The sequence below is a fragment of the Aphis gossypii genome, chromosome 2, assembly GCF_020184175.1.
Source record: "Aphis gossypii isolate Hap1 chromosome 2, ASM2018417v2, whole genome shotgun sequence".
Classification (NCBI taxonomy): domain Eukaryota; kingdom Metazoa; phylum Arthropoda; class Insecta; order Hemiptera; family Aphididae; genus Aphis; species Aphis gossypii.
Genome location: NC_065531.1, coordinates 11,061,665 through 11,089,357, shown reverse-complemented (window position 1 = coordinate 11,089,357; position 27,693 = coordinate 11,061,665). Strand labels below are relative to the sequence as shown.

The window sequence follows — 27,693 nt, the reverse complement described above, 5'->3', positions numbered from 1 at the left end:
ATTTTTTTCTGATACGATAAAAAAATATATTCCTATATATTATATATGTATCTATAGGTAGTAGGTACCTACTATTATATAATTCATTATAATATGTAGGATTTTTTTCCGACTTATATCAGTATTTACTATTTAGTTCTACAACTTTAAGTGTTTTTATAACCGGCTTAGTGCTCACTTTAAAATAATTATGCAAGAAATATGTAGTTTTATTATTTATATAATTAATTAGTATTTAGACTATTGCTAATAATTGCAATTACTAATACCTATATATTTATAAATCCTAATAAATTTTATTTACTTGAAGCGATGTATTCTACTCAATATAGGTAGGTAATCGTACACTTATTTAATAATAATAAACTTTAAACGCCGTGTATACTCGCATACAGCAACGCTAATTACAATGCACAATCGAAAGAGGACGAGGAGTGAAGTGACAAGATGCAATAACGGTTGCAAGCTGAATGCTGATGCAGGTATTTAATTTCAATGAAAACAAATTTGTGTGTAAGTAATTTTTGACCTTGAGCGTGCAATTTATTAGGCATATTAAACTGCATTTCCTATTGAGTTAAAAATATGTAGGTTTACTTGACGTCATCTAAAGACGATATCTGCAGTATAGTGTGCAATGTGTACTATCAATGATACCTAATGTACATATTATGCACTAGTTGCTGTTCGCATGCTCTACGCGTCTATGTTACTATACTCATTATTATACATATTAAGTTACTACCAAGAAGAGACAAACACTACCAATCTTGTGACAGTGTACCGCAGTCTATAGAATTTATTCAAGTATTCGACGATAACGAGCTTTGTCACTTCGGGTAAGCAATTTATTATACATGTATTTTTATTTTTAAATGTTTCTGAAGTTAAGCAGTACTTTAAGTACTTATACTTAAAATAATCATGCTTTTAATCTAGCAATAATATAGTTTAAATAACATACATTAGCTATAATAGGTATAATATATATATATATATATATATATATATATTTATCTATTCTCAAATATTCCAAATGTTTTTAAATTAAAAATTAGGTATTGAAAATAATAGTGAAGACACAAAATGAAATGGTATTTGCATCTGGGTATAATAATTTAAAACTTTTTAACTTTATAAGTATAACCTCTAAACTTGAAAATTTTTATTAATACCGTCTTCCATAACTTTTCATAATGTGAACTGTAATCTGTAAACGAATATTTCTATGGTCGTTCGTGTAAAATATACCATTCATTGACCATTTATATCTACTTTGTTTACTTTATTCTATATTTATAATTTATGTAATTATCAATATTATCTTGATGTATTTTTGTTAATTTAAAATTTGATTATATACTAATCGGGCATGGTACTGTTAAGGCGCAATACTTATTTATAATTATTAGTCATTAAGGTACAATCATAAGGGCATTATATACGGTTTTTCATTTTTCAAGAAGAAAACTATACATGCATATTGCATAAGTATATTTAAAAATATTGACATCCAAATTTTATAAGTGAAAAATCCTAGCGTATCAAAATATAATTCAATATTAACAAAAATATCTTATAACATGATGCTGAATGCTGATTAGTGATTTTTATTGGTTATCAATACTGTTAATTACAATTAGATATATATAAAGGCTGAAACTTGAAATTAATTAATGAATTATACACATGACTAATTAATTATTAAAAATATACTAAAAGATTATAAGTAGAAAAACGAAAAATTAAGTAATATTAATAATGAAAAAGGAATTAGGTATTCAATTATATTATTCCCACTTTAAAAATACAAATAGGTAGTTGTAGTATTTGAGTTATCTTCAAAAAAGACCGGATAAACATACTTTGAAATAGTAGTTACTAGTTGGGATTAGAAATAAGAATAAAATTATTTACTAATTTGCCACATACGCACAAACTGAAACATGTCGTCTAATCGTTATCTATACACTTGTGGAGTCGTGTGCTCTGCACACCACAAAAGGGTTTCTCAGGCCTTTCGGAGATCACACGAGTATTATTTCTATTTTCTCCTATCTACTTTAGTATTATATATATCCAAAACTATTATATGCACCCGTGTGGAGTAAAGCATTATAGCAATGGGGAGTATCACTTCCGACATTCGTATCTGCTACGTGCTAGTGTGCTACGTTTATTATAAAATTATCATTTATCGTAAACTTTTATCGTCTCTATTTGACACATGCCTGCAGTATGTCAAACCGAAAACGTAAATTATTATAATTATTATATGGCTCCTCGGTGTGCATATTTTATATGAACGTGATTGTGAGTATACTATAGTTTATAAGCATATTAGTATCACAATGATTCTTCTTTTTTTAAATGTCTTTTGCTAATCACCGGACACCCTGTATGGCTGTATTTACGAGAATCTTACTGCGAGCGAATATAATAAGTGCATATTTCGCAGTAAATAACAACTATGACGTATGCGGTATGCACATAATTCGCTGATTTTATAGGTGGTTTTAACTGTTTTAAGCATATTTTTGATAACATTTAAAAATACGAATACGAGTTGGCAAAAATGTGTGTGTATGAATAATTTTAGAATCAATGAGCAAAACCAAACTATACGCCTTTAGTCTATACCTACAGATATAATGTATGTGATGTTTAATATTTTGAAATATTGAATAATTAAATATAATAGTATTGAAAACATATCAATGTATTATATTGCACCATTAATATAGAATATTGCGTTTCGTACCTATATCGACGTATCGTTATTATAAATAAATAAGTTTGAAAAAAATACTGTACATTTTTCAATAAATAAAACAACAACAGTCAACAACTTAAATCTTAATATACAATATACCGAATCATTAATATGATAATTTCTTTTTAGAATTTATTCAAATAATATTCATATTAATGAATATTAATATAAATATTAATTTAATGTTGTTAATGTACGTAGTACGTTGTTAAAATCCAATAAATCTTTTTTTAATGCTGTTATCAATTACGCGTACCTACTACCTTTCTAAAAATAATATGCTCTTTCAATTTATATGATACGTCTATATTTTGGCCTTCTTAAATAGAAACAAATTTTGCTTTATTTAATTCACTCATAATTTGCATATTTGGGTACAACTTATGTAAAACAAAATATTTATGAATTTTAAATATCATGAGATATTCCCTTAAAAATTGAGTTTATTCCTTAAGCAATTGTTCTCTTCGCTATAATAGATCCAACAGGCAACATTTCAAAATAATTACCTTTAATTTGTTAACTTTTTACTTGCATCATGTCTCGTAAAAGAAAACTTACTTTCCCAAATAATATCATACAATTAAATGCGATACCTAATACATTATGGTTATTTGTGTTATTTCTGACTTATTTATTATATATTATAATGCCGCTTAACACTACACTTTGCTTCTAACAATTCAATTTCGATCAAGCAATTTTAGAAATTTTCAACAATTTGGCATTGTTCTCGATAAAAAAAAATGTTTTTCAGATATTGTATGTTTATATTTACTTTTCATACAAAGTTTGTAATTGCTATAATACTTTCATCATTCGATTTTTGAATCCTTTGAATTAAAAAAAAAAAAAAAAAAACAGAATAATTTTTTTTTTAATTTCCGGTCTCCTTAAGGGGCTTGGTTTTAAGAATAACTATGAATAGGTACCATTGATTATAATGTTATTAATTACATCCGTTGACGATTCTATTTTATTAACATAAAATATATTATTATTAGAGTAGCATTCATTTAACAAAATAATATTATAATAGTTTAGAAAATAACAATCGACACCCGACATGTGTGGATTTACAGACAACAAATAACTAAATTATAAATGGTGAGATGAGTGCAAGACATGTCTCATAATATTAATTTTATAATACGTTCTCGGTATCTATTCCGAAAATCGGCGTACTCTCTCTCTCTATATACATATATATATATACAATATACAGATCTAGACACAGTACAAATTACAAAACCACGTGTCCTGGTGTCTCAACTTCTGCTTGTGAGTAATTATTATTTCATTGATGTAAACGAATCATACATACTTAACGGATACCCAATGTTTTTGGTGAAAAAAATATTAGATAAAATCAGGATTTTTCATTGACATAATATTTACCAAATTTGAAAAATAAATATTTTGTCAATAATACTTTGTTTATAAACGAGTATTGAAGGTTGATACTGTCTAATTGTCTATCTTATGACGCTTTACCAGATTGTATAGTGACTGAATATTTTTAATGAAGGTTCTCAGAAACGATCAAGTCAAAAAATATAACGCCAATAGCCAATGATTAGGTACATACATTAATGAACTGAAAATACTATGTATGTATATATCATTATTTATTATGATGTTTATGTTTAACTGCAAGAACCTTGCAACTACTTCAAACGTAAAATTTTAAATTATATTTATTTATAGTGAATGCTTATATTTTATTTGTAACGTATTTTTGAAATTTCTTACAGTCATTGTGATTATGAAATACTTTTCAATAAAGATAGGTTAGGTATATTGGAAAATTTTCCAATTACAATGCTTTTGTGAAATTGTAAATTCGTGTTAATTAATTAGTGTATAATAATACTATGGCAGCTGTACAACTTCTACAGTAAAATTTAAACGATAATTGTAATTATATAATTACAATATAATATAATTTATATCAGAATAATTGGATTTTTCATCAGCACGTGCGCACAATTTATTTCAATAGAATAAATAATGTAAAACGCGTTACCTTCACTTTTAGAATATATACAAATACTATTGTCTGTTATCATTGTATATCCTGTAGGTATGAGTAGGTTATCTGAAGACTTGAGACAAAATATGTGTACTCCGAAATCTGAGTGCAGAAAGTCATAAAATATATAACGTATACAATAAGTACTATATAATGATGACTAAGAATCGTATTTACTGGTATTATTATTTATTTCTTAATAGTGGTTGGTGAGATGAGTGAGTAATAATTATATTATAAATTGTGTGTAACTAACCGATGTCCACTAATGCGACTGGCCTATATTATCAGTAGACTTTACTTAAAGAAGTTCAAATATATAAAAGAACAGTACTATATTTATTTTCTATTGATGAGGAGTGAGGACCACAAGTCGCAATTAGGTATCGGCTTCTGAATTCCTATCGCGGACTCAACTTTCTTGTTTGATGGGGATACGTAAGCATACGAATTTTCCTACTTCCAATTATACAAAAATGTATACACATTATTACCATTAGGCATTCACCATTAATTCAACTTCAATTTCATAACATCGATAGTCAACAATAATATTATTATTGTTATTGATCAAAGCTGACGGCTACATTTTATGAATACCTGATCTAAGCTATATAGTATATAAGATATTTAGAGTTATGAAAATTTTTAAATTGAAATATTTTTTTATGACTTCTTTAAAAATTCAGATATATAGTAAACAACCTTCGTGAAACCACAGATAATGTTCTTACCTTTAAATTTAATAATAGGTCAATTAAAATCCTCTTAATTTGGATCTAACATAACAACATCATTGTTGTAAAATATAATTTTGATAAAACAATATACTATATTATTATAATAAATAATTATGTATAAACCAAGACAGAAAATATTATTTTTGATGGGGTGGCACTGTGGTAGAACTGTAGGAGAACTAGACTCTTATATTTTGTTAGAAATCAGAATCGTACTTGCTCGAAAACTTATTTCCATGAACGATATTGCATTGAAAAGGTATGCATTATTGGATTACGGAATATAGTTTTGAACAAATATGAAACCAAACAAATATTACCAATTTATATTGTTTCAAATATTCCAATAAAATACGTTTCAACTAAATACGATTCCAAAATAATATTTTTATGTTTAATTACAAAAATACATACGTTTTGAAGTTGATATACTTTTTCAAGTAAAAACTTTTTACTAACAAAAGATATGTAATCAATATAATAAATAATTCCAGATAAATATATGTACTTAATTAAAAAAATATATTTTTTTCTATTTTTTTTTTTTTTTATAACAGCTAGTATATATATATACTTAACACATAATATATTTTAAACATTTATTTATGCATTGTGGCATTGTGCTACAGGTTACAGCAACAGCACATTCAATTATCATGTACCTAATACCTATTCGTGTTGTAGTTATGTCTATAATGATAGTCCATTGAGTAATGCTCGCGTGGGTTTTACCTTTTACTGAGGTTTACTACGTATTATTCTTAAACGATAAGCGTTGTACAGTAATTAAAAAAAAAGTAATTCCAGTTATCATTCGAAAAGGGGGATACATCATTCTTTATTATAAAATACTATAAAAAGTTGAAGTTAATATATCTTGAATCTTATTATTTGTTTTGTACCATTATGGTACATAGTACATACTATTTCGACATAATACAGTGTACAGTGTAGTGTGTATTAATAAAGCAAACGGATAGATATAAAATATCATATGACAATATGAGAATACTAAATTTATTAGGTATATTAATATTCATACTTTGAAAAAATGAATTATTAAATTTATCTAAACAACAATAATCAACATGGTAACATATAATATAATAATAATAATAATATAATAATATATTAATAATATGTTATATAATATATGATAAGATTGTTGGAAGCATTCAAATATTAAGAAGAAATAGAAATATTATTTTGAGGCAATTGTTTTTAGAGATTTCATATTATATCATATGAATACCAAGTACGAATTACCTATATATGTCTGTATAGTGTATACTTAAGGTCTTAGTTTGTAATGACTTTCGAGTTTCAAATGACCTAAGGGTCATTAAAAATTTGTAAATAAAATATAAATCATACACTTAGGTACGTAATTTAGGTACTCTATAGGTAAGTTAAGTTACTTGAGGCAATGTGACTTATTTTTATTATTTTTTTCTAGATTATATTAGGTTCAGGGTTCAGATAGTGTTGTTACATAGTTAAATTTTTATTATTATATATTACATTGTGCAATATTGCCAGTATTATATACTTAACTTATAATCGCTCGCATTAATTATTATAAAGAAATTAGAATAAATGAGTAATGTATTGTGTACCTACATATTTTATAGATATAGGTACATATTATTTACCATTCACTATTTCAATGTTAAAAAATATTTTGTTAGTAGGTATTAATTTATAAGTTGTGACATACAATTTTTTTTTTTTTTATAACAGCTAGTATATATATATACTTAACACATAATATATTTTAAACATTTATTTATGCATTGTGGCATTGTGCTACAGGTTACAGCAACAGCACATTCAATTATCATGTACCTAATACCTATTCGTGTTGTAGTTATGTCTATAATGATAGTCCATTGAGTAATGCTCGCGTGGGTTTTACCTTTTACTGAGGTTTACTACGTATTATTCTTAAACGATAAGCGTTGTACAGTAATTAAAAAAAAAGTAATTCCAGTTATCATTCGAAAAGGGGGATACATCATTCTTTATTATAAAATACTATAAAAAGTTGAAGTTAATATATCTTGAATCTTATTATTTGTTTTGTACCATTATGGTACATAGTACATACTATTTCGACATAATACAGTGTACAGTGTAGTGTGTATTAATAAAGCAAACGGATAGATATAAAATATCATATGACAATATGAGAATACTAAATTTATTAGGTATATTAATATTCATACTTTGAAAAAATGAATTATTAAATTTATCTAAACAACAATAATCAACATGGTAACATATAATATAATAATAATAATAATATAATAATATATTAATAATATGTTATATAATATATGATAAGATTGTTGGAAGCATTCAAATATTAAGAAGAAATAGAAATATTATTTTGAGGCAATTGTTTTTAGAGATTTCATATTATATCATATGAATACCAAGTACGAATTACCTATATATGTCTGTATAGTGTATACTTAAGGTCTTAGTTTGTAATGACTTTCGAGTTTCAAATGACCTAAGGGTCATTAAAAATTTGTAAATAAAATATAAATCATACACTTAGGTACGTAATTTAGGTACTCTATAGGTAAGTTAAGTTACTTGAGGCAATGTGACTTATTTTTATTATTTTTTTCTAGATTATATTAGGTTCAGGGTTCAGATAGTGTTGTTACATAGTTAAATTTTTATTATTATATATTACATTGTGCAATATTGCCAGTATTATATACTTAACTTATAATCGCTCGCATTAATTATTATAAAGAAATTAGAATAAATGAGTAATGTATTGTGTACCTACATATTTTATAGATATAGGTACATATTATTTACCATTCACTATTTCAATGTTAAAAAATATTTTGTTAGTAGGTATTAATTTATAAGTTGTGACATACAATTTTTTTTTTTTAATTCATCGACAATTAAAAACATAACTTCGCTTAAGAATGTAGCACTTGTTTGAATAAATTATTCACACGTTTCAACTGTTTCGAGTACTGAGTACTTTGTTAATTTGTATGAAAAAATTGATGTAGTGACGTACTGACGTTATGTACCTACTCTGTATTATTTATTTTGTAATCTTTAAATGTAATTAATTAATAATTCATAAGTGTAATTATCTGTTCAATTTAATAGCAGACATGTTATCTACTATATTATATATATTATTAATGTATAATATACATAAATATATATCATATGTACAACACTCGTGTACAGTTTCAAAATTATCTGATTATTAGTTTATTATAATAGTATATCTATATTGGCTACATTTATCATAATCACAGCTGCTAATTAACACTGTAATATTTTTATAACAGTATTTCGTGATTGTATATGTGTATAAAAGTTTGAAAAAGAAGTCATGTCTAATGGCATATACGAATAACACAATTGAATTGTTTTGAATTTCAAGTATCGCACGTTTCCAATACACATGGAATATTATGAATTATGATAGTAATATTATGTTTTATACCAGCGGTTCCCAAACTTTTTTAGTTTACAGTTTACGCCACCCTAAAAATAAAAAAAACAACTGCGTCTCCCATAAATAACAAATTTATAGTATTTTAACATACAAATATTTTTATTGTTATGACAAAATAACTCGGCTCGCTCCTCCCCTGTCAAGTGCTCGCGCTTCCTAAGGGAGGCGCGCCTCACAGTTAGGAAACCGCTGTTTCATACTATGTTCAATAGTGTGTAGGTGTGATGCTTACTCACTACAATATTATGTACGTTAAACACACTGCAGATAAATAATATTATAGGTATATACAATATATACTTTACTCTAGCATCGCAGTGACTATGTTTATACCTGCATATTATTCTATATATTTTCCAGTCAAAATTCCAGTGCTACAAGCACCTACCTTTACGTGATGATTTCCAAAGTGTAAAACCGACTTCAAACAAACCGGCCCCCATCTATGGCAATGGGACACTGTGTGTAAGGAGTATAATATTATATCGCTATATACAGTGTGATAAGTGGAAAGGAATGCAGACCACAAACGTGACCTCCTCCAGGTTAACAGTTTTCAGATTTGTATTATACGTAGTACGTGGTGGGTCGTCTGGTCTCAGGTGTATATATGCTTATAGTGCCTACAATAGTATACGTTATATAGTACACCTACCTACCGGCTACCAATATAATAGATGCACATGCACGCACGCACGCATACACGACTAGCAGCAGCTGAGGAGTTAGGAATGCAGTTTTTAAAACATCCGCGGTGGCTTGTATTGATAATAATATTGTATAATATGCGTATATGCTATTAAAAAGTGTTTTCAGAGGGTATTTGATATATTTTAAGGGATTAAGCCCCTTGCGGGAAAATTCCTCGCATCTTGTACCTACTCTGTATCTGTAAGACTGTAAAGCTGCTGCAGTGGTTTACATGTCCGCGCAAAAAAATAATGCATCCATTCTTTCCTCCATAACATAAATATTCTCACAAAGAAAGGAAAACGGGAACTCGTTGTGTACAATAGTAGCGTAGATATATAAATATATATTAAACACATTGTTAACGGCTCTTACTGTAGGTATTATATTTATTATTTGTATCAGTTCAGAATATTTTTCCAGTCTTGGTGTGTATAGTTTGTAAACATCGCTCAATAAGACATTCCTACAGATTTGATACATTGATATGAGTGTATGACTACAGAAAACATGTAGGTAGTGACGTAGTGCAGTATTTACACTATATAGCCATAACAAACGATCAATTTTTCTTTAGTCCTCATAAACTTATTAAACCATTTAAACCTATATTATAATATGTAACCTATATAAATTATGGCTATTTATTTCAATAGTTTAAAATTTTTCCAACAATCCAATACTTGACACTAATTGATAATCAATCTTTTTATTCTTGTGTTTTCGGTCGAATATTGACTAACCATCTAACTATTTAAATAACAAAACATTGTTAAATATACTCATAAACGTCTAATGAGTATATTTATATTCATAATCAATCACTCATATATAGTCATGTAGCCTAATAAAGACACACAGTCATTTAATCATATATATTAATGACTATTAATTATTATATATTTATAGGGTAATTCACAAAGTATGGTCAGTTCTAACTCCCATTTTTGCCTTTAAGAATGAAATTAATGAAATTCTGGTTTTTGGGTTTTTTAGTGCATACTTAATTATATGATCTTATTGTTATTTTTCAATACTTAATTTGTACATACTATTGAAGAATATCATGTTGTGACACTATATGGTTGTTAGTATATTTAAATCGAATTTCGAATGACTAAATTTGTATTTTATTGTGTTACTTTTTATATCTACCTACTGAGTACAATAATATATTAATATGACAATAGGTTTAAAATACATAGATTTTAAGATGTTGATTATCGTAATACATATTAGTATTAATCAATCAACATTTTATATTTTGTACAATTTAAAGTTAAACAAATATCAAATATTTCATCTTATACATAGGTTTTATGTTTTTTAAACTATAGACGTAAACCTATAAAATGAAAATTGGGGGCTTATGAGTCGAGACCACAGGTTGATACACTAAATTTTTTAACTTTGAAAATATAAATTAAAAATAATGATTAATAGTCAAGAAAAAAGTATCTATTTTAAGAAATTACTCAAACAGTCAAACATTATTTTATCCTTACTACTGGTAACTTGGTTTAAAAGTATTCATGAGCCCAAATAAGGTATTTAGAATGTATAGTTGAAAAGTTTTCCTTTTTTAATTACATCTTTAATTTTATAAAAATCTGAAAAAACTAGTGCATCATATGACACATTATAAATGGCAATTTATTTTTATTAGAGGAATAGGGTATATATTTATATTATACCTAGTGAAACCTCGTCGTCTAACGGACATCTCTGAATAATTGTACCTCGAAAAGCTGACGTATTTTTTAGCAATCGCTAAGCTTCTGTAGACTGAACCGTCTGAACAAAAATCATCTTCGAATATCGGAGTCCAAGCGGACACAACTTCAGCGACCAAGAGTGTACAGTATTTAGAGATTTCACTGTAGTCGCGTCCCAGCCTCCGGAGGCTTGGCACATTAGCTAAAATAATGTGATTGGTTATTGTTTTCTCGAGCGAAATGATGGGCTGTTTGTAAAATTAGTGAAGAGGGTCCGGGTGAGTTTCGGGGTATAATATTATACACAGATATCCCCCAAAACTCAAAAGGGAGAAAAAATAAACAAACCGTCGACGGCCGATAATCCGACCGTCGAAAATTCTGTGGAATGCGACTGGCGCTGAGCGCGACGTTGCCGTTTCACCGCCGCGTCAATAGACTGACCGGTTTCGGTCCCATATCGTCGGGCGGCAACGTCGCCGGCACGTTCCCCGGCGGACGTGCGCCACCGGAGCAGATGGTTTTCACCCGAACAACTGCTTCATCTAGACGTTTCTGTTGTGCAAGTACACATCTCCCCCATCCATTGCACATGCACATTGTATAATATAATATTAATAATAATAATAATTATTATTATCATCATATTGTAATGTATAATAGTACCTATGGGAGGCTATGAAGACATCGGAGCATGTCGCGCGTAGCTCACGAGACGACGAGACACCAGCTGCTTTATTTTTATTATTATTACGGTTTTCGGCGTTTTTCTTCTCTTGATATTAAGTATTCATCAGCACCGAAGAACTCTGCCTAGAAACTATGGTAGTTTAATATACTAAACGGTTTTACGGTCAATGAGATTTCGTTCAGGTTTATTTCCACTTCCCGGCGTTCCAGCAGCCCGTTACACGTTCTAATGTTCAATTCTAGATAAATAAGTATGAATAATGTATTTAGAAATTCAGATTTTCTAAATTCGAATGTACTGTTCTTGAGTAATATTTATAATAATGTATAATCATATACTAATATAGTAATATATTATACACAATGCACAACTACTATAAAATTAAAGTACTATATAGGCCGATATTACAGTCAAATTTATTGTGCTTGATTACATTAATTAGAAATGTATTGAGTATTATGTATCAATATACTTCAATATTTCAAGTATTTATAGTCAATGGTATGACTGATTTACTCGTACCATTATTATGTTTTTGTGAGTACCCATGGTATCATAGTGTATATTCACTTTAAGTACGAGTTTGCGTGTTCCTAAACAAGTGTAGTTGTACGAGGACTACAATAAGTAATAACAACAACAATAATAAAAATAATAACAAAAATAATAATAGTATAGAGTAGAGTTAGATAAACTCGGTCGTCGGCCGCGCACTTTCTCTCCGCAACACCGCAAAACGTATTTTTACACGACTACCTCTCGATTCCTGCCTATTACTATTACTTCTATGCAGTCTCTTTTTAGCTCATACGTTCGCTCCTACATATAGGTTGGAGCAGGTCAACGACAGAATGACTCTTACACCGATTCCGGTTACCCGATAATCGCTTTCTTTTTAATTTTTAATGGAATTGGCAGTGTCTCTTTTTTTTTTTGTTTTCTCATGATTCATTTAAATCTGGAAAAAGCTCATTTTTCGAATTGATAAATCAGCGCAAGCTCATCTCGTCCAACACTATTGAAACACTGAATCGTGAACGATGCAAATTTGATTCTATCCTTTTGGATTTTCTGTAAAATATACGTTTTAGCTACAGCCCGTTGTCCATTTATGAATGACGTTGTACACTTGAACACGTTAACGCTGTACTCTTCAGATTCCATTTCTCTAAACCAAATAATTACCAATTATTAAACCGACTTTAGTGTAATCGTATCTTGTGGTCAGCCGTCTATTAGAAATATAATATGATAAAATATAATTGTTTTGCTGTTAAAAATATACATTCACATTTTTCATTTTCATTTTATTTCAAGTTTATCAATGGTGTATAGCGAGGTGTAAAGTGAATGAAAATAATACGAGCAGTAAACTATGTATTATTTCTTCGCATTGAAATTCTAATGATTTATAAAAACATCAAAACTAAACACATAAGGTATTATGAATTCAAATACGGGCAATACACTATTATAGTGGTGAATAAGTAACTACAATTACCATTATAGCGATAGAAAGTTTTAATTAATTTTGAATTGTATTTAAACATGTAGTTGTTTCCATGTATGATTGCCTATTTAAGTTTAAGTGGATATTAACAGTACATATGCGGCTCGCAGGATAATTTTATCGAACAACTCAATGCCTTTTCGATTTCATAGTTTTGTATGTATTAGTTATCTATATAGGCCACATAAATGTGGTTTTTATAAAACTGTTGGTTTTATTTTAAACAGACCACCGTGCCAATGGTACTTGAATTTAAAAATAGTTGAATTGTTTTGTATATTGTGTTTTTGACTTTTTGTAAACAACATTGGATCATTAATTATTAATGAGCCCAATGGCTCAATATTATACGTAAATAATTTTGTGTTTTCCCACGTTTAACCATCGATGTTCAAGGCTCCGTATCGCTCCTACCGTACGTACTCGTGTAACATTACGCGTACGGATTAAATAGCACAAAGTTTGCTAGCGGAAAACAGAACGTGGCAACACTGTGTTTCGTACAATGAATAATGTAGAATTACTGAATGGATTTTTAGTTTTTTCCCCTACCGTGTTCCAGCTGACGGTGTCGGCCGGCGGCCGGCGGGACTACGTGGTAGGTCGTCTCGTTGCCGTAACCTCTCGCTGGAGAGCCTATATAGTAATAATATACTATTAAGCTTTCATAACATTACACTATTCTAGGTTTATCTACTTCGTACTGCCTGGGCTACGCTGATTTTCAAATCACTAAAATAATATTAATATTTAGACGTGTCTATTCCGTATATTTTTGTTTTCGAAAAATATAATAATATATTCATAAAGCATTCGAGTCTTCTGTGTTAATAGTGTAATAACACTAGAAACTACTTTGAATACTTAGAATAATAATTGGTATTGTATAGAAATACTGAATAATTATCAGCTGTGTAATAATTAGTAATTACGTAGTTGGCAAATGGCAATTTATTGTACACATTACGTAATATACTGGAATATGATATTATAATAATATGTTACGTTATTGTTTACGTGTCAACTATTTGTTGACTGTTAAGGGTACCACTAAAGATGGACAGCATATTTACAGAATATTATGCTGAATGTTGATTGTAATTTGCAATGTGGTTCTACTTCAATATTTAGTGTCTTCATCAGAAGCTTCAACCAAATTATGTCACACGCTTAAGTCTTATCAGGGGCTTACATTGTATAGAATGTAGAATTGTAGAAAATAAAAAAAAAATGTAATCAGTGACATAACATTTTAAAAATGTGTATGTTTGATATCGGATTTTTCAATTTACTATGCGTGGTAGGAGGGGAGGTTGGAGTTCTGGAGTTGACGAAATTTATTGAATATTTATACTTTTGGGTAATATTATATTTTATTATTTTGTATAAGCTATACATAATATTACATTTACCAGTCCATTGAATAAATCAATGAGTATTGAATCGACTTATGGCTCTGGAACTGAGACTATATTTTCTTCTTTAAAACTAATATATTATTATAACACACAATGAGAATGGAGTGAATGAATATGTTTGATTACGAGTATTTTTTTTTTTGATATGAGTCATGAGTTCGAAATAACCTTTGGAATAACTTTGAAGATAACATATTTTTTCAATTGAATGTTTTATTATGATTTAGGAAATAAACAAGACTATCAGTATTTAATTAATATTTAATAAACATTCAACTAATTAAATTCCAACAGATTCAAATAAGTGGTTAGTTTTCGAGTGGCGACCGATTGAACATAATGTATTGTATTGTTAAGGAATAAAATTGTTTTAATACATTTTCATTAAATCTGATATTGACGGTATACAATCAAGAATTGCATTTAACATACATTTCAAGAGATCGATATAGCATTTTACTCCGTACGAGTAAAATATAAACGAGGTAGCTAAAGTTGGTATCCTATTATCTCAAGGTAAAACACTTTAATATTATACATTTTGTAAAATAATTCGAATGTTTTGTATTGAATGGCTGTTTGCCATTTAGTAGTAATCTATATACATTATTCGAAATTATTTTATTTATAACAAAATATAATATATAAGTAATAATTAAAAATTATCATACAATAATATATGTTATGAACTTATGTTTTTACTCTATTATGTTTATCTGTGGTTTATTCGAGTGCTTACTGCAGCTATATCTTGATTTAAATAAAGAATTGTCATAAACACATTTCGTGTTTATCGGGACAATAAACACGTGCTTTTATCATTCTGTTGTTTTTTGTATGGAAATCTATTGCATGCAATACCACGTCTTAGCGGTGGTATTTACACCGTAAAATATATTATAATAAACAAGTATGAAGTACACAAAAATATTGAGGAAAATTAATACGGCCGTTTTCAAAATTGGAAATTACAGACGAGAACAAGGAAACTGTGGAGGATTATAATACGAAATGCCGGTAAAAAGGGCTAGCGAATTTTAGGGACGTGGACGACGAACTGTCTTTTTTATAATTAGTTATATTGTATTATTATGTTGTTGATATCCTGAGCTCGCGATAAAAAAAAAAAAAATAATAATATTATATTGAAATGCAACTACGATACGTTGTTACAATATTATTATTTATCATTCGTCATTCTAGCGAGGCCATTGAAACGGATATTGTTTGTTGTTACTATTTTCAAAAACGTGTACAAAGGGCAAAGGCAGTATACCCAAAAACCGAAATGAAAACGTTTTATTATTTTCGACGTGGTTTTAATGGTTTTATGTATCGACCGACGCGTGCTCTCTGGCTCCCTATTCGTCGACAGACGATTGTAGAGGGGTCTGGCACGACTGCGACGGCAGCGCGGCGAAGGTTCTCGGCTCGCCGTTCGTCGGTTGATCGTTAAACGTTGTTTCAGTACGGCTGAAATCGCGTAAGCCACTTCTCACCGTCACCGTTGAGCTCCGTGTGTTTACGATGTCCCTCCCGTTGTAGTTCCGTTCCCAGTTTTTCCCACCCGCTTCCCGACACTCCGACGTCGCCGTCGGTGTTGTTGTTATTGTCACTCGTATCGAGCGACATATCTGTGAAAAACTTAACAGCTGTGAATAATGCAAAAAACGTTATCCGCCATCGTTCCGGCGCTGTGAGGTATTCTAAAGTTTCGAAATCTGTGAAAAAGACTTGTCTAAGGGACGCCGTCGACATTCGTTCGGATTTCCCGTCGTTCGTCGCCACACGTCTAACTTCAACACTATATTTTCGTCCGACGCCATAACGCCGGCTAATACTTTGGATTAACGCAGCACACAAGGTAGAGTGATCTATTTTATTTATTTCTCTTCTGTTTATGCAATGGGTTTCCATTTTTTTTTCACCGTTTTGTCTTTTGGGGGTGCCATCGATCGCACCGGTGCTTGTTATTTGTTTCGCCGTCGTTTGGGTGCGCGTAGAACGGCTGATATCTATTTGCGCAATCATAATAAATAGTTTTTGTGAAGGTTATTGCGTGGCCACCGTCGCCGCCGCCGTAAAAGGCGTTCCATCTGGTATCACTCGTATGGTGATGTGGACGTTGTCTCCGCCGCCACCTCGTCCAACGTAACCTTCTCCAACACACCCGGCGGGGGCCTCCAAACTCGCGGGCGGCGACTGTGTCTGATCGGGTTATCGCGTGGGCAGGGTGTGGGTGGAAGGGTAGACATTTCATGTAGCCCGTATACTACCGATTTTTTCTAATCATTACGCGTTCATGGTTTTCGATGCGACACACACCGTGTTAACACCGGAAACGGATGTTTACGTTTCCGGTCCACCTTAGAATAGTCATGAATTTATCTTGTATTATTAATTCATACATTATACATAATATTGTATGATATCGATGTTGTTAAAATATTTGTGTACAAGGGTTTTAACGATCGATTGTACCCGGATAGTGGTTTAGGTTCGTTTCTGATCTCGCATTCTCGCGTCTTCAATCGTTCATTGTCGAATGTTGATCGTTTATCGTCTTGACACGATTGACGGGCCTGTTTGTGGTCGGCACGATTTCTTTGTCTTATAAATCAATATAACTATTATGAGATTGGGTGTGTTTCCGTGCGTTTGGACTTGATTAGGCTAATTGGTTTTAGGCGACAAACGCATAAAACTTGTTTTGTCAGTTCAGGCATTTATGAAAAAATAAACTATTGATTAATGATATCAGCTGTGACCAGTGAATCGTTTCCTTTTTGTTGTTATTGTGCTACTACTATTGGTCGTGAATCGTGATAGTTAATATCAACAATATGCACTGAAGGTCTTTTTACATTATAAATATAAAGTAACTAAATAAAGCATCATATTTTAGTTACAAACAAATTAAGCATTCCTACCCACTGAATATTGAAACTGACATATTATAATAGTACTGTTACTATCATGTATCTCATAATAAAATAGCAATTATTTAATATGTCTACAATAAATTATACCTACTAGTTTTCATTCATATTAATTTTTAATGAGTTGGCCATGTCATTAAAAGTGCAAACAGTCTTTGTTTAGTAAAATAATTTAAATTCATTCTTTAATACTGCATTGTTTATTTTAAAAGTAGGTGTCTGTAAATTTTTTGTATTTGTACCTACAATTTTTATTTTTTATAATTTACCTATAAAAATTGAATTGTATTATTTTTTAGTTGATAAAAAAACACTAGGTACTACTATTACTTTAAAAAAATGTGTACTTTTATAAATACCTACCTAAAATTAGTTCCTGATTTTAATTAAATTGTATAATGTACTAGATACACTTTGACCATTGTTAACGAGTTATTATAAAATCAATGACCATACTTATATTATTTTACCGAGTATTTTACTTATAAACTGTATACAATTTAACTATTTCACTATAATTCATTTTAATTTTTCCCTTAGCTTTATCTTAACCAAACATTATTATTCCCATTTTTTTCCTCTAAAATAGTTTCAATGTTTTTGTGACATAAATGTTAGTGATTCTCTAAGGAAAAGTCAATCAATTTTTTATAAAATATTTATAACTTAAATTTTTATCTTAAGAAATAATTACAAATCTCATGTATATCTATATGTTTTTCATACAATATTATAATAACCACTTTTCGTTATTATTGGGTTAATCAATATTTATTCAGTTGACTCTCGATAACTCTTCATTTTTTTTCAAGTTGCCGTGTTTAAATAAAGTTAAAAATTTAATTTATTAATTTTAAATTATAGATTTTTTAAATAATATCTTTATTTTTTTAATTATTGTAGACAATGTACTTGTTGGAATTACTAAATCTTTGGCTATTTTAGGTTTTTTCTTTTTTCGTCTTTTTCGATAATTTTAAGATAGTTTATTTTTCTGCAAGTGATAATGTTGTTAATTTTCTTTTTGAGCCATAATAACCACTGTATTTACAATTTACACTGTTACACACACAATAAATGATTAAACAAACAGATGACATAAAACTAAACTGAAATCTGTTACCTATATGAAGTTACCAAGGCTTAAGTTACAAATATTTAGTTGACTAATGGTCAGGCTTTACTAAAAAAGTTATAAATGAAACATAATCGCCTTAATAAACTATTTTTAGTACTAAATTTGTCAAATTAATTTTCAAGTTAACAAGATTATTTAAACATTAAGTGTTATTGTTATTTGAAGGGGAATAATTATTATTCGAGATATCGAGAATTTCAAATTATCAAGGTTCGAGTTAACGATAGTCGACTGTATTTTCATTTGGCAAGCAACCAGGCTATTAATTTTAACTGAAAGGGAAAATGTTGATGTTGATTCATTTAATATTAGACACAAATGTTTATTAGTTATAAATATAAGTAGGTACATATTTTAAGTTTTAACTGGTGAATTATTGAATTATTAATTAAAAAAATCTAGGTAGGCAATATTCTTTCCTATTTGTCCTATTACTCTAAGTTTGAAATTTTCATAATTTTTTAATCATTATATCAGAGTTGTGTAAATTAGTGTTTTTAAAATAATCTTGTGATTTACTAGCCTAGTTTTTATTTTTTGTATCACATTAATAAAAAAAAAAAAAATGAAATTTGGTCTCATAAAATACTTAGCCTACTGGCATAATATACTACCTAACTTAGTTATATATAACTATTAATTTCCTGAAACACTGTATTACCCATTTTTTTCATGAATTATTTGATTATTAGGTAATTCTAATATTTAGTTGTTTTATGTATGTTAAGTTCCTAAATATTACAATAATTATGTATTTTTAATGAAGTACATACTTTATTTTTGAATTTTAGATTAATTTATGTTTATTTACTTTTCAGATGACTCCATCTCCAAATCATAGAGCTGCACCGAACCCAGTAACAGTTAGAAATATTCTAATAATTAATAATAAAGTCATTAACATATCTAATGGGTGTCCAGTCATTCTAAATACTTCAAGTCCTGCAAATGAATCTACTGATAATTCACTTGAGCCAATATCCAGGTCAATGTCTAATGAAACACCTTCTTGGGATTTGAGTACATATGAAAATCGCTTGAAAACATTTGATGGAGTGTGGAAATTACAATTTATAACACCTAACCAAATGGCCAAAGCTGGATTATATTATTTGGGTATACAAGATCGTGTTAGATGTTTATTTTGTTCTAAAGAATTTGATTATTGGCAACCTGGTGATGATCCAACTGTTGAACATAAACGTCAGTCTCCACAATGTCCATTTTTTAATGATTCCTCAGGTAAATATAAAATAACTAAATTTAATATTTTTGTTATCTGACCCAGAATTTAAATATTTTGTGGTTTATAACATATTAACTATGACCAAATAATGTTCATAAAATGAAAGAATTATTATTAAAAAATAATTTCTAATAATTAAATTAAAAATTGCATTATTGTTAAAAGCTAGATTAGGATTGAATTTTAATATTTTTACTGTAAACAAGCTCTGAATAAATTATAGACTTACGGCTTATTTAGAATTTACCAATTTTTACGAAGAAAACTTAATAAAACACTTAAAAATGAGAATAATGTGGTTAGTAAAATTGTGTGATTGATTAGTTTTTATTTTAATAATAATAAAAAAAAAGTTTAAGGATATGAACATTTTTTTAAGATATAAATATACAGATTATGTTAGATAATAAAAATATATTATCCCACTACTATTACACATTGCTTGAAATAATTAAATATATCAATTGTATTTTTTAGCTGGTTATGATGTGTGTGGTCTATTTGGCTCTGCTCCTGCTGATGTCAAGTCTAATATTTTGTCAAATACAGCACAAGACATTTTAGAAGCTGTGGGTGTTCTGCAAGTAATGAAAAATCCTTCACATAAAGAATATGCATTGTTAGAAGCACGCTTGAAATCATTTGAAAAATGTATGATACCGTTGAAACAAGATGTTCAAACTCTATGCGAAGCTGGATTTTTTTATATAGGTAAAATGTTAATACATATTATATTATACGAGTTTATTTTTCATATTCATATTGTTTTAATATTTTTAGGTAATGGCCAAAATGACCAGATGTTATGTTTCTACTGCAGTCAAGGTCTTAAGGATTGGGAAGATGATGATGATCCATGGACAGAACATGCCAAGTGGTCATGTACTTGTAGTTATGTGTTATTAAGTAAAGGCTTAAAATTCGTTGAGCAAGCAAATAGTGAGATGTGTACTGAAACCTCTAAACTCAACATTCCGGTAATTTAATAATTTTATTAATCACCCTTGATGCAATTGGAAATTTACCTTAATATTAACTTTTAGACCTTATTCAACTTTTTTGCTGAACATAAGGATATGACCTTTTTTGAAAATAATCTGAAAGTGAATTCGACAAAAAGGTATGTGTTTATTAACTAAGTAAAACATTTTTTTATATCAATAAATCTTCAAAACTTTTTATTCATTAAATTTGACAAGTAGAAATTTAAATCTAGTTAATCGTTTATTTTAAGTCATTGAAGCTCATGAATATATTTCATAACAACTTTAATATTATTACGATATTAGTTACATTTTATTTTATTTTTTTTTAATCAGGATTCACATTGTCTGTCAAGATCGTAAACGGAGGTATTCTACCTTGAATTTCATATTTTTCGTGTATTTGTAGTTAATTACTTAGTTTTCAATACACTCAAATTGTATTTATTAATCATTTTAAAAAATCTATGAAATATAGTTTCATTGCATGTCTATAATTAATTTAACATGAATACACCAAACGAAAGTTTTTATATTTTTTTTTTCAAGCACTGTTTTATAAAATTATTAATCTGTTAATGAATCAATACATTAAAAAATTAAATAAAATGAAATTTTTTGTTATAGGAAACTTGATCAGTCAGAAATTTCTGACATAAGTCAAATTAAAATATCATCTGATGAAATTCTCCATCTTTCTCAAAAGCGAGACCCTAATACAATGCCAGATTCTATGCTATGCAAGATTTGTTATAAAGAAGAAATGAAAGTAGCGTTTATCCCTTGCGGTCATGTGATTGCCTGTATTCAATGCGCTGTAACACTTGAACAGTGTGCTGTATGTAGGCAACCTTTCACCAGGGCAATGAGAGTATACTTATCAATGGATGATAAAAAAGGTACAGATCTCGAAGAGTTACCATGCAGTTCATCACAGTGTTTAGAAGAACAATTAGATCCAATGACATGCAAAGTATGTCATAAAGAAGAAATGGCAGAAGCGTTTATACCCTGTAGACATGTATATGCCTGCGTTAAATGTGCGGCAGATATGAATGAATGCCCAGTGTGTACAGAAAAATTCTGTGCCACTATGCAAGTGTACTTATAGGGCTTTTAAAATTACCGTGACATGTGGTGTAAACCATTCTAGTCTTATATTTATTTTAAATATATTAATTTTAATATTCTTATTAATTTGTTTAATTCATTTTAGCTTTAACAACTTAATTTATAATGAAATATAATAAGCACCAAAGTGGGCTAAATCTATGTTGTCGTATTGTTGGTATTTATAATATTTTCGACAATGCACAAGGATCATAGTAAAATGTGAGACTGATTTCCTTAGAAGATGTTATACAATGGTTGTTATCTCTATCATTATAATATAGTAAACTTATGATCGGTACAATTATGTTATTTTTTATAGAAGTACATTAACATAATATTTACTATTTAATAATTATTTTGAATATAAATGTAAATATAAGTGTTTTAAAACATATACATGTAAAAACTGGTATGAAGTCCCTTTATTATAATTATTTTTAAATCAAATTAATTGTTTGAATATATAATTGTAGAGCTGTCATAAGTTACTTTTTATAGTTATTACTTATTTGATTATTTTTATTTCCATATTTTGCACTCAGCTTGAACGAATACAATAATTATAGCTCTTAAGTAGACACTCCGATGTACATTTTCTTTGTAAATAAAATTTTTTTCTTTTCTTTTGATTGTTGCTATTAAAACAACAATTATTTAGTGTTTTAAACTTTTAACTATAAAAGAATTATTATAGAATAAAAATTTGATTTTAAAATTATGAACTCTTTGTTATTTATTTTAATATATTATAACATATATTAATTAAGTATTTTTCTTAAATCTAAATTATAAAAAAAGTAATAATATGTATATTATTTTGTCAATTATTCTCGCCATCTATGTCCACAGTTGCAGCATTTATAGAAAACAGTCATAGGTTCATCTGCTGATCTAGTTTGAACTTGTAAAAAGTATGCTCTGCCATGATTACATGTATTACAAACTACATCAATTGAATCTACATTTTCCCACGCTGCTTTGCCTCCTAAAACTGAATCTATTTCCTAAAAAATAATACAAATTATTTAATAACATTGAAAAAAATTATATGTAAAATAAAATAATAGTTTTTTCTTTTAAAACTTAGCTTAAAACAAAAAAAAAATGTAAATGCATTTATAATTAAATAATATTCTAATGAGAAATTGGTTCAATGACAATCATTGAATATTGGTTAACAATGATTTGAAGATATTTGATTGAGTTGAGGACTTGGTAAAATATCTTATCAGTTTCTGGACCAGGCATGTTACATACATAGCTCTTGTCTTGCTTTGTAGCCTGTGGATCACCTATTATATTGGAAAGTTAAGTGAAAGTAAAAATTATAAAATAAATATATATGATTTTTGTTTTGTGTTGCAACTGTTAGAGATATATATTTTATAATATAATGTAATATTTTGTATATTATATATTTCTCAGCAGTTGGTATAGAATATTTTATTTAGAGGTTTTTTTTTGTGTGGCTCACAGTATTTTGTTCTATATTTTGGCCTAGTTGATAATTAATATTTGACATGCCTGTTTTAAACACTATACTAAATATGCCGAGAGAGTGGCGACCAGAATCAGTTTTTCTGCTCAACCCCAAATGTCTGCCATGGGGAAATCAGTTTCGATAACAGAGAGAAGCAGGAGGATGCACTCTGTAGGCGCATTCAGCGTATAGTACTTATCTTTGGCATTGCCATCTAAACGTAAAAGGTAAAACTTAAATTTAAATTTCAACTGAAAAAAAAATTATTTGAATACCAAACCAACTTGCTGGTAACCAACCTACTAAGATTACATTATAAATTAATAATTAATTAAATGATTTGAAGAGAAGTATCATATACATAGTAATTGCACTACTCTTGACTGGAAATATTTTAATAGTAATAACTATAATACATAATTACATGGAGAAGAATGGTAATCTTATAAAATATAAATATAGTAAATACATTATATACTAATATCACAATTTCATAGTCATGGATCAATAACTTAATATTAAATAAAAAACATTAATATCAAACATAAATTAAATTAAATTGTATAACAAATTTTGTTTAATTTGTAATTATATTATGCATATATATATATATATAATTGTTGCTATATTATAAATATAGTAATATTTTATTATGAATAAAAAAAAAGATTTTAATATAAAAAAAAATCAATAAAATATAAATTATTACGGTTTTATTTTTAAAAATTTCATGGTTTTTTTATAATATATTTTTAAGAAAATCAAATGGAACAGACATTCTATTTTTAAATCACAGTAAAAAATAATTGATAAAAATTAACAATGCAGTAATTAACTGAAATTAATTATACTTGCAAGAGTACCTATCTAGAGTGTATAAAAATTGTTACAAATTCTAGATCAGCAAGACATTTTTTATGGGTTAAAGTCGTTGGTATATTATTATTTTTTGAATTAATTTGTTGATATGTATGGGATTAAAGTAATAAGAGATCATTAAAATGAGACTAAGATTTTAAATCTGTTAATCTCTTGCTCAATAATAGTTTAGGAATGGGTAATTTATCGATAATTTAGAATTCAGTAGTGATACACTTTACATTGAATCAAACCTTGCTTGATTTTTCAATAAAACTTTAAACCATGAATACTAACTAACCTATACAATCTGTTAAACTAAATAACATTTTTCATATTTTAGTATTAAGTGATTTCATGAGAATCATCAGTATGTCGTACATATGAAAAGACAATAAATATAATTTACAGTCGAGTCTCGATAACTCAAATTTCTTTTTGTTCCTAAGGAATTCTTAATCACTCAATGTAATATTTGTAACTCGAAAAATACATAAGTCGAATTAATTTTTACCTCCCTCGAAATTCGAGTAATCGAGACTCGACTGTGCTGTATTTTTTGATGATAATAACGAATAGTTTTACTTTTAGTTTGTAAAACGATCGGGAAGCAAGCATGATGTTTTTGATTGCTGAGAAGTATGGGCATACTTGACATTTTTGTCTCATCTCGCCCATATACTCGTCCAAATGAAGAATGTTTGAACAGTTTGGACAAAAATCAATATAGAACATACTACTCTCATTTACCACTTTGCTGCTCATTTTGAAAAGAGAGAATTTAATTTTATAAAAATTCAAATAAAACTGTACACACTAAATACACAGTAGTTGTTTAACACATTACACACTACAAAATTTATATATTCTTATGTGAGTAAAAGTAATTTACTAATGCTAGTAGGTACCTACCAGACAGCAGACTATGAAAACTATAATCAAGTATAATAATATTCTAATTTTCATGCGGCAGACAATTGTAAAATAAAAACAGTTTATATCACTCACTGATAAGATAACAATATAGATAACAATATTTTCATTTGTTCGTGATATCCTATCACACCTCAACTATGGCGTGTTTAATACACGGTTTAAGATATACTTAAACCGTGGTTTAATATATTCTATGATCCACGGCTATATTAAATTATCTGTGGGCATTTTTATTTTGAAGGGGGCGCTAAGGGGCCAAGGGGGGCACTCATCTATCATTTATGTTATTAATATTCATATTATTAGTAGGTATTTAAATATAAAATTAACTAAATTGTAGCATTAAAATGTTAAATTATATTTTTTCTTTAATTAAATAGCTTATTAAAAACTAAAATGTAAATTTTTTGAAAAAATTTATTGAGGGGGGGGGTGGTATGAGATTTTTTAAATCTAAAGGGGCGTTGAGTAAAAAAAGGTTGGGAAACACTGCAATGTATTATAATAAATATATACCTAGTATGGCCATATACCTATTCTGTGATATAGCCGCCGAATTTATTTATATTATTTTTTTTTATCTAGTATTTATAATTATCTAATGGTTTAATATTATTTGAACATCTTACATTAAATTAATAACATTATAATCTGTACGACTGTACCTGATCTTGATTATAGTTTAAAAACTAAAAGTATCTAATAACATTAAGCTATAATATATAAGTTCATTAATATGATGATATTATGTTCATACTTTATTAATATGATAAATCAATATCAAATAATAATATAATAAATATGTATATTATGGTATTGCGAAAGCTTTACCACGGCATCACGCGCAGTGTTGAATCCAGGTATCCTTCAGGGGGCGAATGACCCTCCTGAAATTTCTTTCACACCCCCTGAAAAATACAACTTTCAACAAAATGTACTTATTTATTAAATGCACAATACTCGTTACGATTACCGCACCTAATGGTGTTCAATAAAATATAATTTATTTATATCAATGTTTTTATATCGTATTGCCAGTATAGGAATTATCTACTGACTATATCACCATTCAGTGAGCTCCCCAGAGAAATTGTCTGGATTCAACACTGGTCACGCGTCGTCAGTTATGATCTGAAGAAAAAAGGTACCTATATGTGTTATTACATCGTTAAACAAGAAAACGGTGATAGGTTAGTAGCTATAGAATTATTACATTTAAAATTTTTATCATGGGTTTTACATAAAAATGTAAAAATGTAACATAATATTACAGATTTAAACTTGAGGAATCATGAAACAAATGTATTTATAGTTCGCATTGTAATTTAAGATATATGCGCGAGATAAATATACAAAATGCTCTAAGTCATTAATCATCTTTATGTCTATTGCAATATATAAAAAAAAAAATCATTATTAAATGCATAAAAAAAAGTTTCGAAAATCTTATAATGATTAGTGATAACTATAATATAATATGATGTCTCGATAAACGTATTTTTGGCTTTGAAAGTTTGATTTTATGGGGGTAGGAAAGTCGTACCAATTTAAACATTTGAACTGCATATCCATTGAAAAGGGTTAAAATTTACTACTTAAGTATACTTTTAAAATATTAATATGTACAATCAATAGGGAGTCTTGATACACCTGATGCTCACCGTTTTCGTGTATTTTTCATTTTACATTATTCGCGGAGTAAGGATTGTCATATGTATTTTAAAACTAAGCTTGCATGTTTACAAAAATAATTTATGTTATGTATAGATACTTAAAAATACAGTCTTGAAAATATAAATACCTAATTATTTATTAGGAACCAGGAACGTACTATTAGAAGAGACTGGAAAAACGTATTCCTGGTTGCTTCTTCTAATTTTGAATCGTGTTATTATGTTATAGGTATTTTTATGAATTAATTAGCATAAT

At 28.2% G+C, this 27,693-nt stretch overlaps 2 protein-coding genes across 5 annotated transcripts; one reads left to right on the top strand and one right to left on the bottom strand.

Moving 5' to 3' along the window:
* The first annotated feature begins 675 nt into the window (after positions 1–675).
* Positions 676–23,208, top strand: LOC114121048 (death-associated inhibitor of apoptosis 1-like). 4 transcript variants are annotated; one of them, XM_050202388.1, is made up of 7 exons: positions 676–839; positions 19,967–20,390; positions 20,872–21,105; positions 21,175–21,371; positions 21,438–21,514; positions 21,714–21,746; positions 22,005–23,208. In XM_050202388.1, exons 2-7 carry the CDS (start codon positions 19,967–19,969, stop codon positions 22,486–22,488), a joined length of 1,449 nt encoding a protein of 482 aa, XP_050058345.1. In that variant the 5' UTR covers positions 676–839; the 3' UTR covers positions 22,489–23,208. The 4 variants fall into 4 exon arrangements, with proteins under 4 accessions (XP_050058345.1, XP_027838996.2, XP_050058344.1 ...); XM_027983195.2 differs by lacking the exon at positions 676–839 and adding an exon at positions 15,415–15,587; XM_050202387.1 differs by lacking the exon at positions 676–839 and adding an exon at positions 16,507–16,935.
* LOC114121040 (DNA-directed RNA polymerase III subunit RPC10) lies at positions 23,193–25,796 on the bottom strand. The gene is made up of 2 exons (XM_027983183.2): positions 25,414–25,796; positions 23,193–23,494 (listed from the first exon to the last, which is right to left on the bottom strand). The coding sequence occupies exons 1-2, from the start codon at positions 25,591–25,593 to the stop codon at positions 23,315–23,317; spliced, it is 360 nt and encodes a 119-aa protein (XP_027838984.1). The 5' UTR covers positions 25,594–25,796; the 3' UTR covers positions 23,193–23,314.
* Positions 25,797–27,693: the final 1,897 nt, after the last annotated feature.

Bases quoted from the DNA above. Each gene is read 5' to 3' on its own strand.
- LOC114121040 (XM_027983183.2), bottom strand. From the start codon at position 25,593: ATGAGCAGCAAAGTGGTAAATGAGAGTAGTATGTTCTATATTGATTTT. The intron at 23,495-25,413 runs GTAAAACTATTC...ATTATTTTTTAG, and splicing joins GATCGTTTTACAAACTAAAA to GAAATAGATTCAGTTTTAGG.
- LOC114121048 (XM_050202388.1), top strand. From the start codon at position 19,967: ATGACTCCATCTCCAAATCATAGAGCTGCACCGAACCCAGTAACAGTT. The intron at 21,106-21,174 runs GTAAAATGTTAA...TAATATTTTTAG, and splicing joins AGCTGGATTTTTTTATATAG to GTAATGGCCAAAATGACCAG. The intron at 21,747-22,004 runs GTATTCTACCTT...TTTTTGTTATAG, and splicing joins TGTCAAGATCGTAAACGGAG to GAAACTTGATCAGTCAGAAA.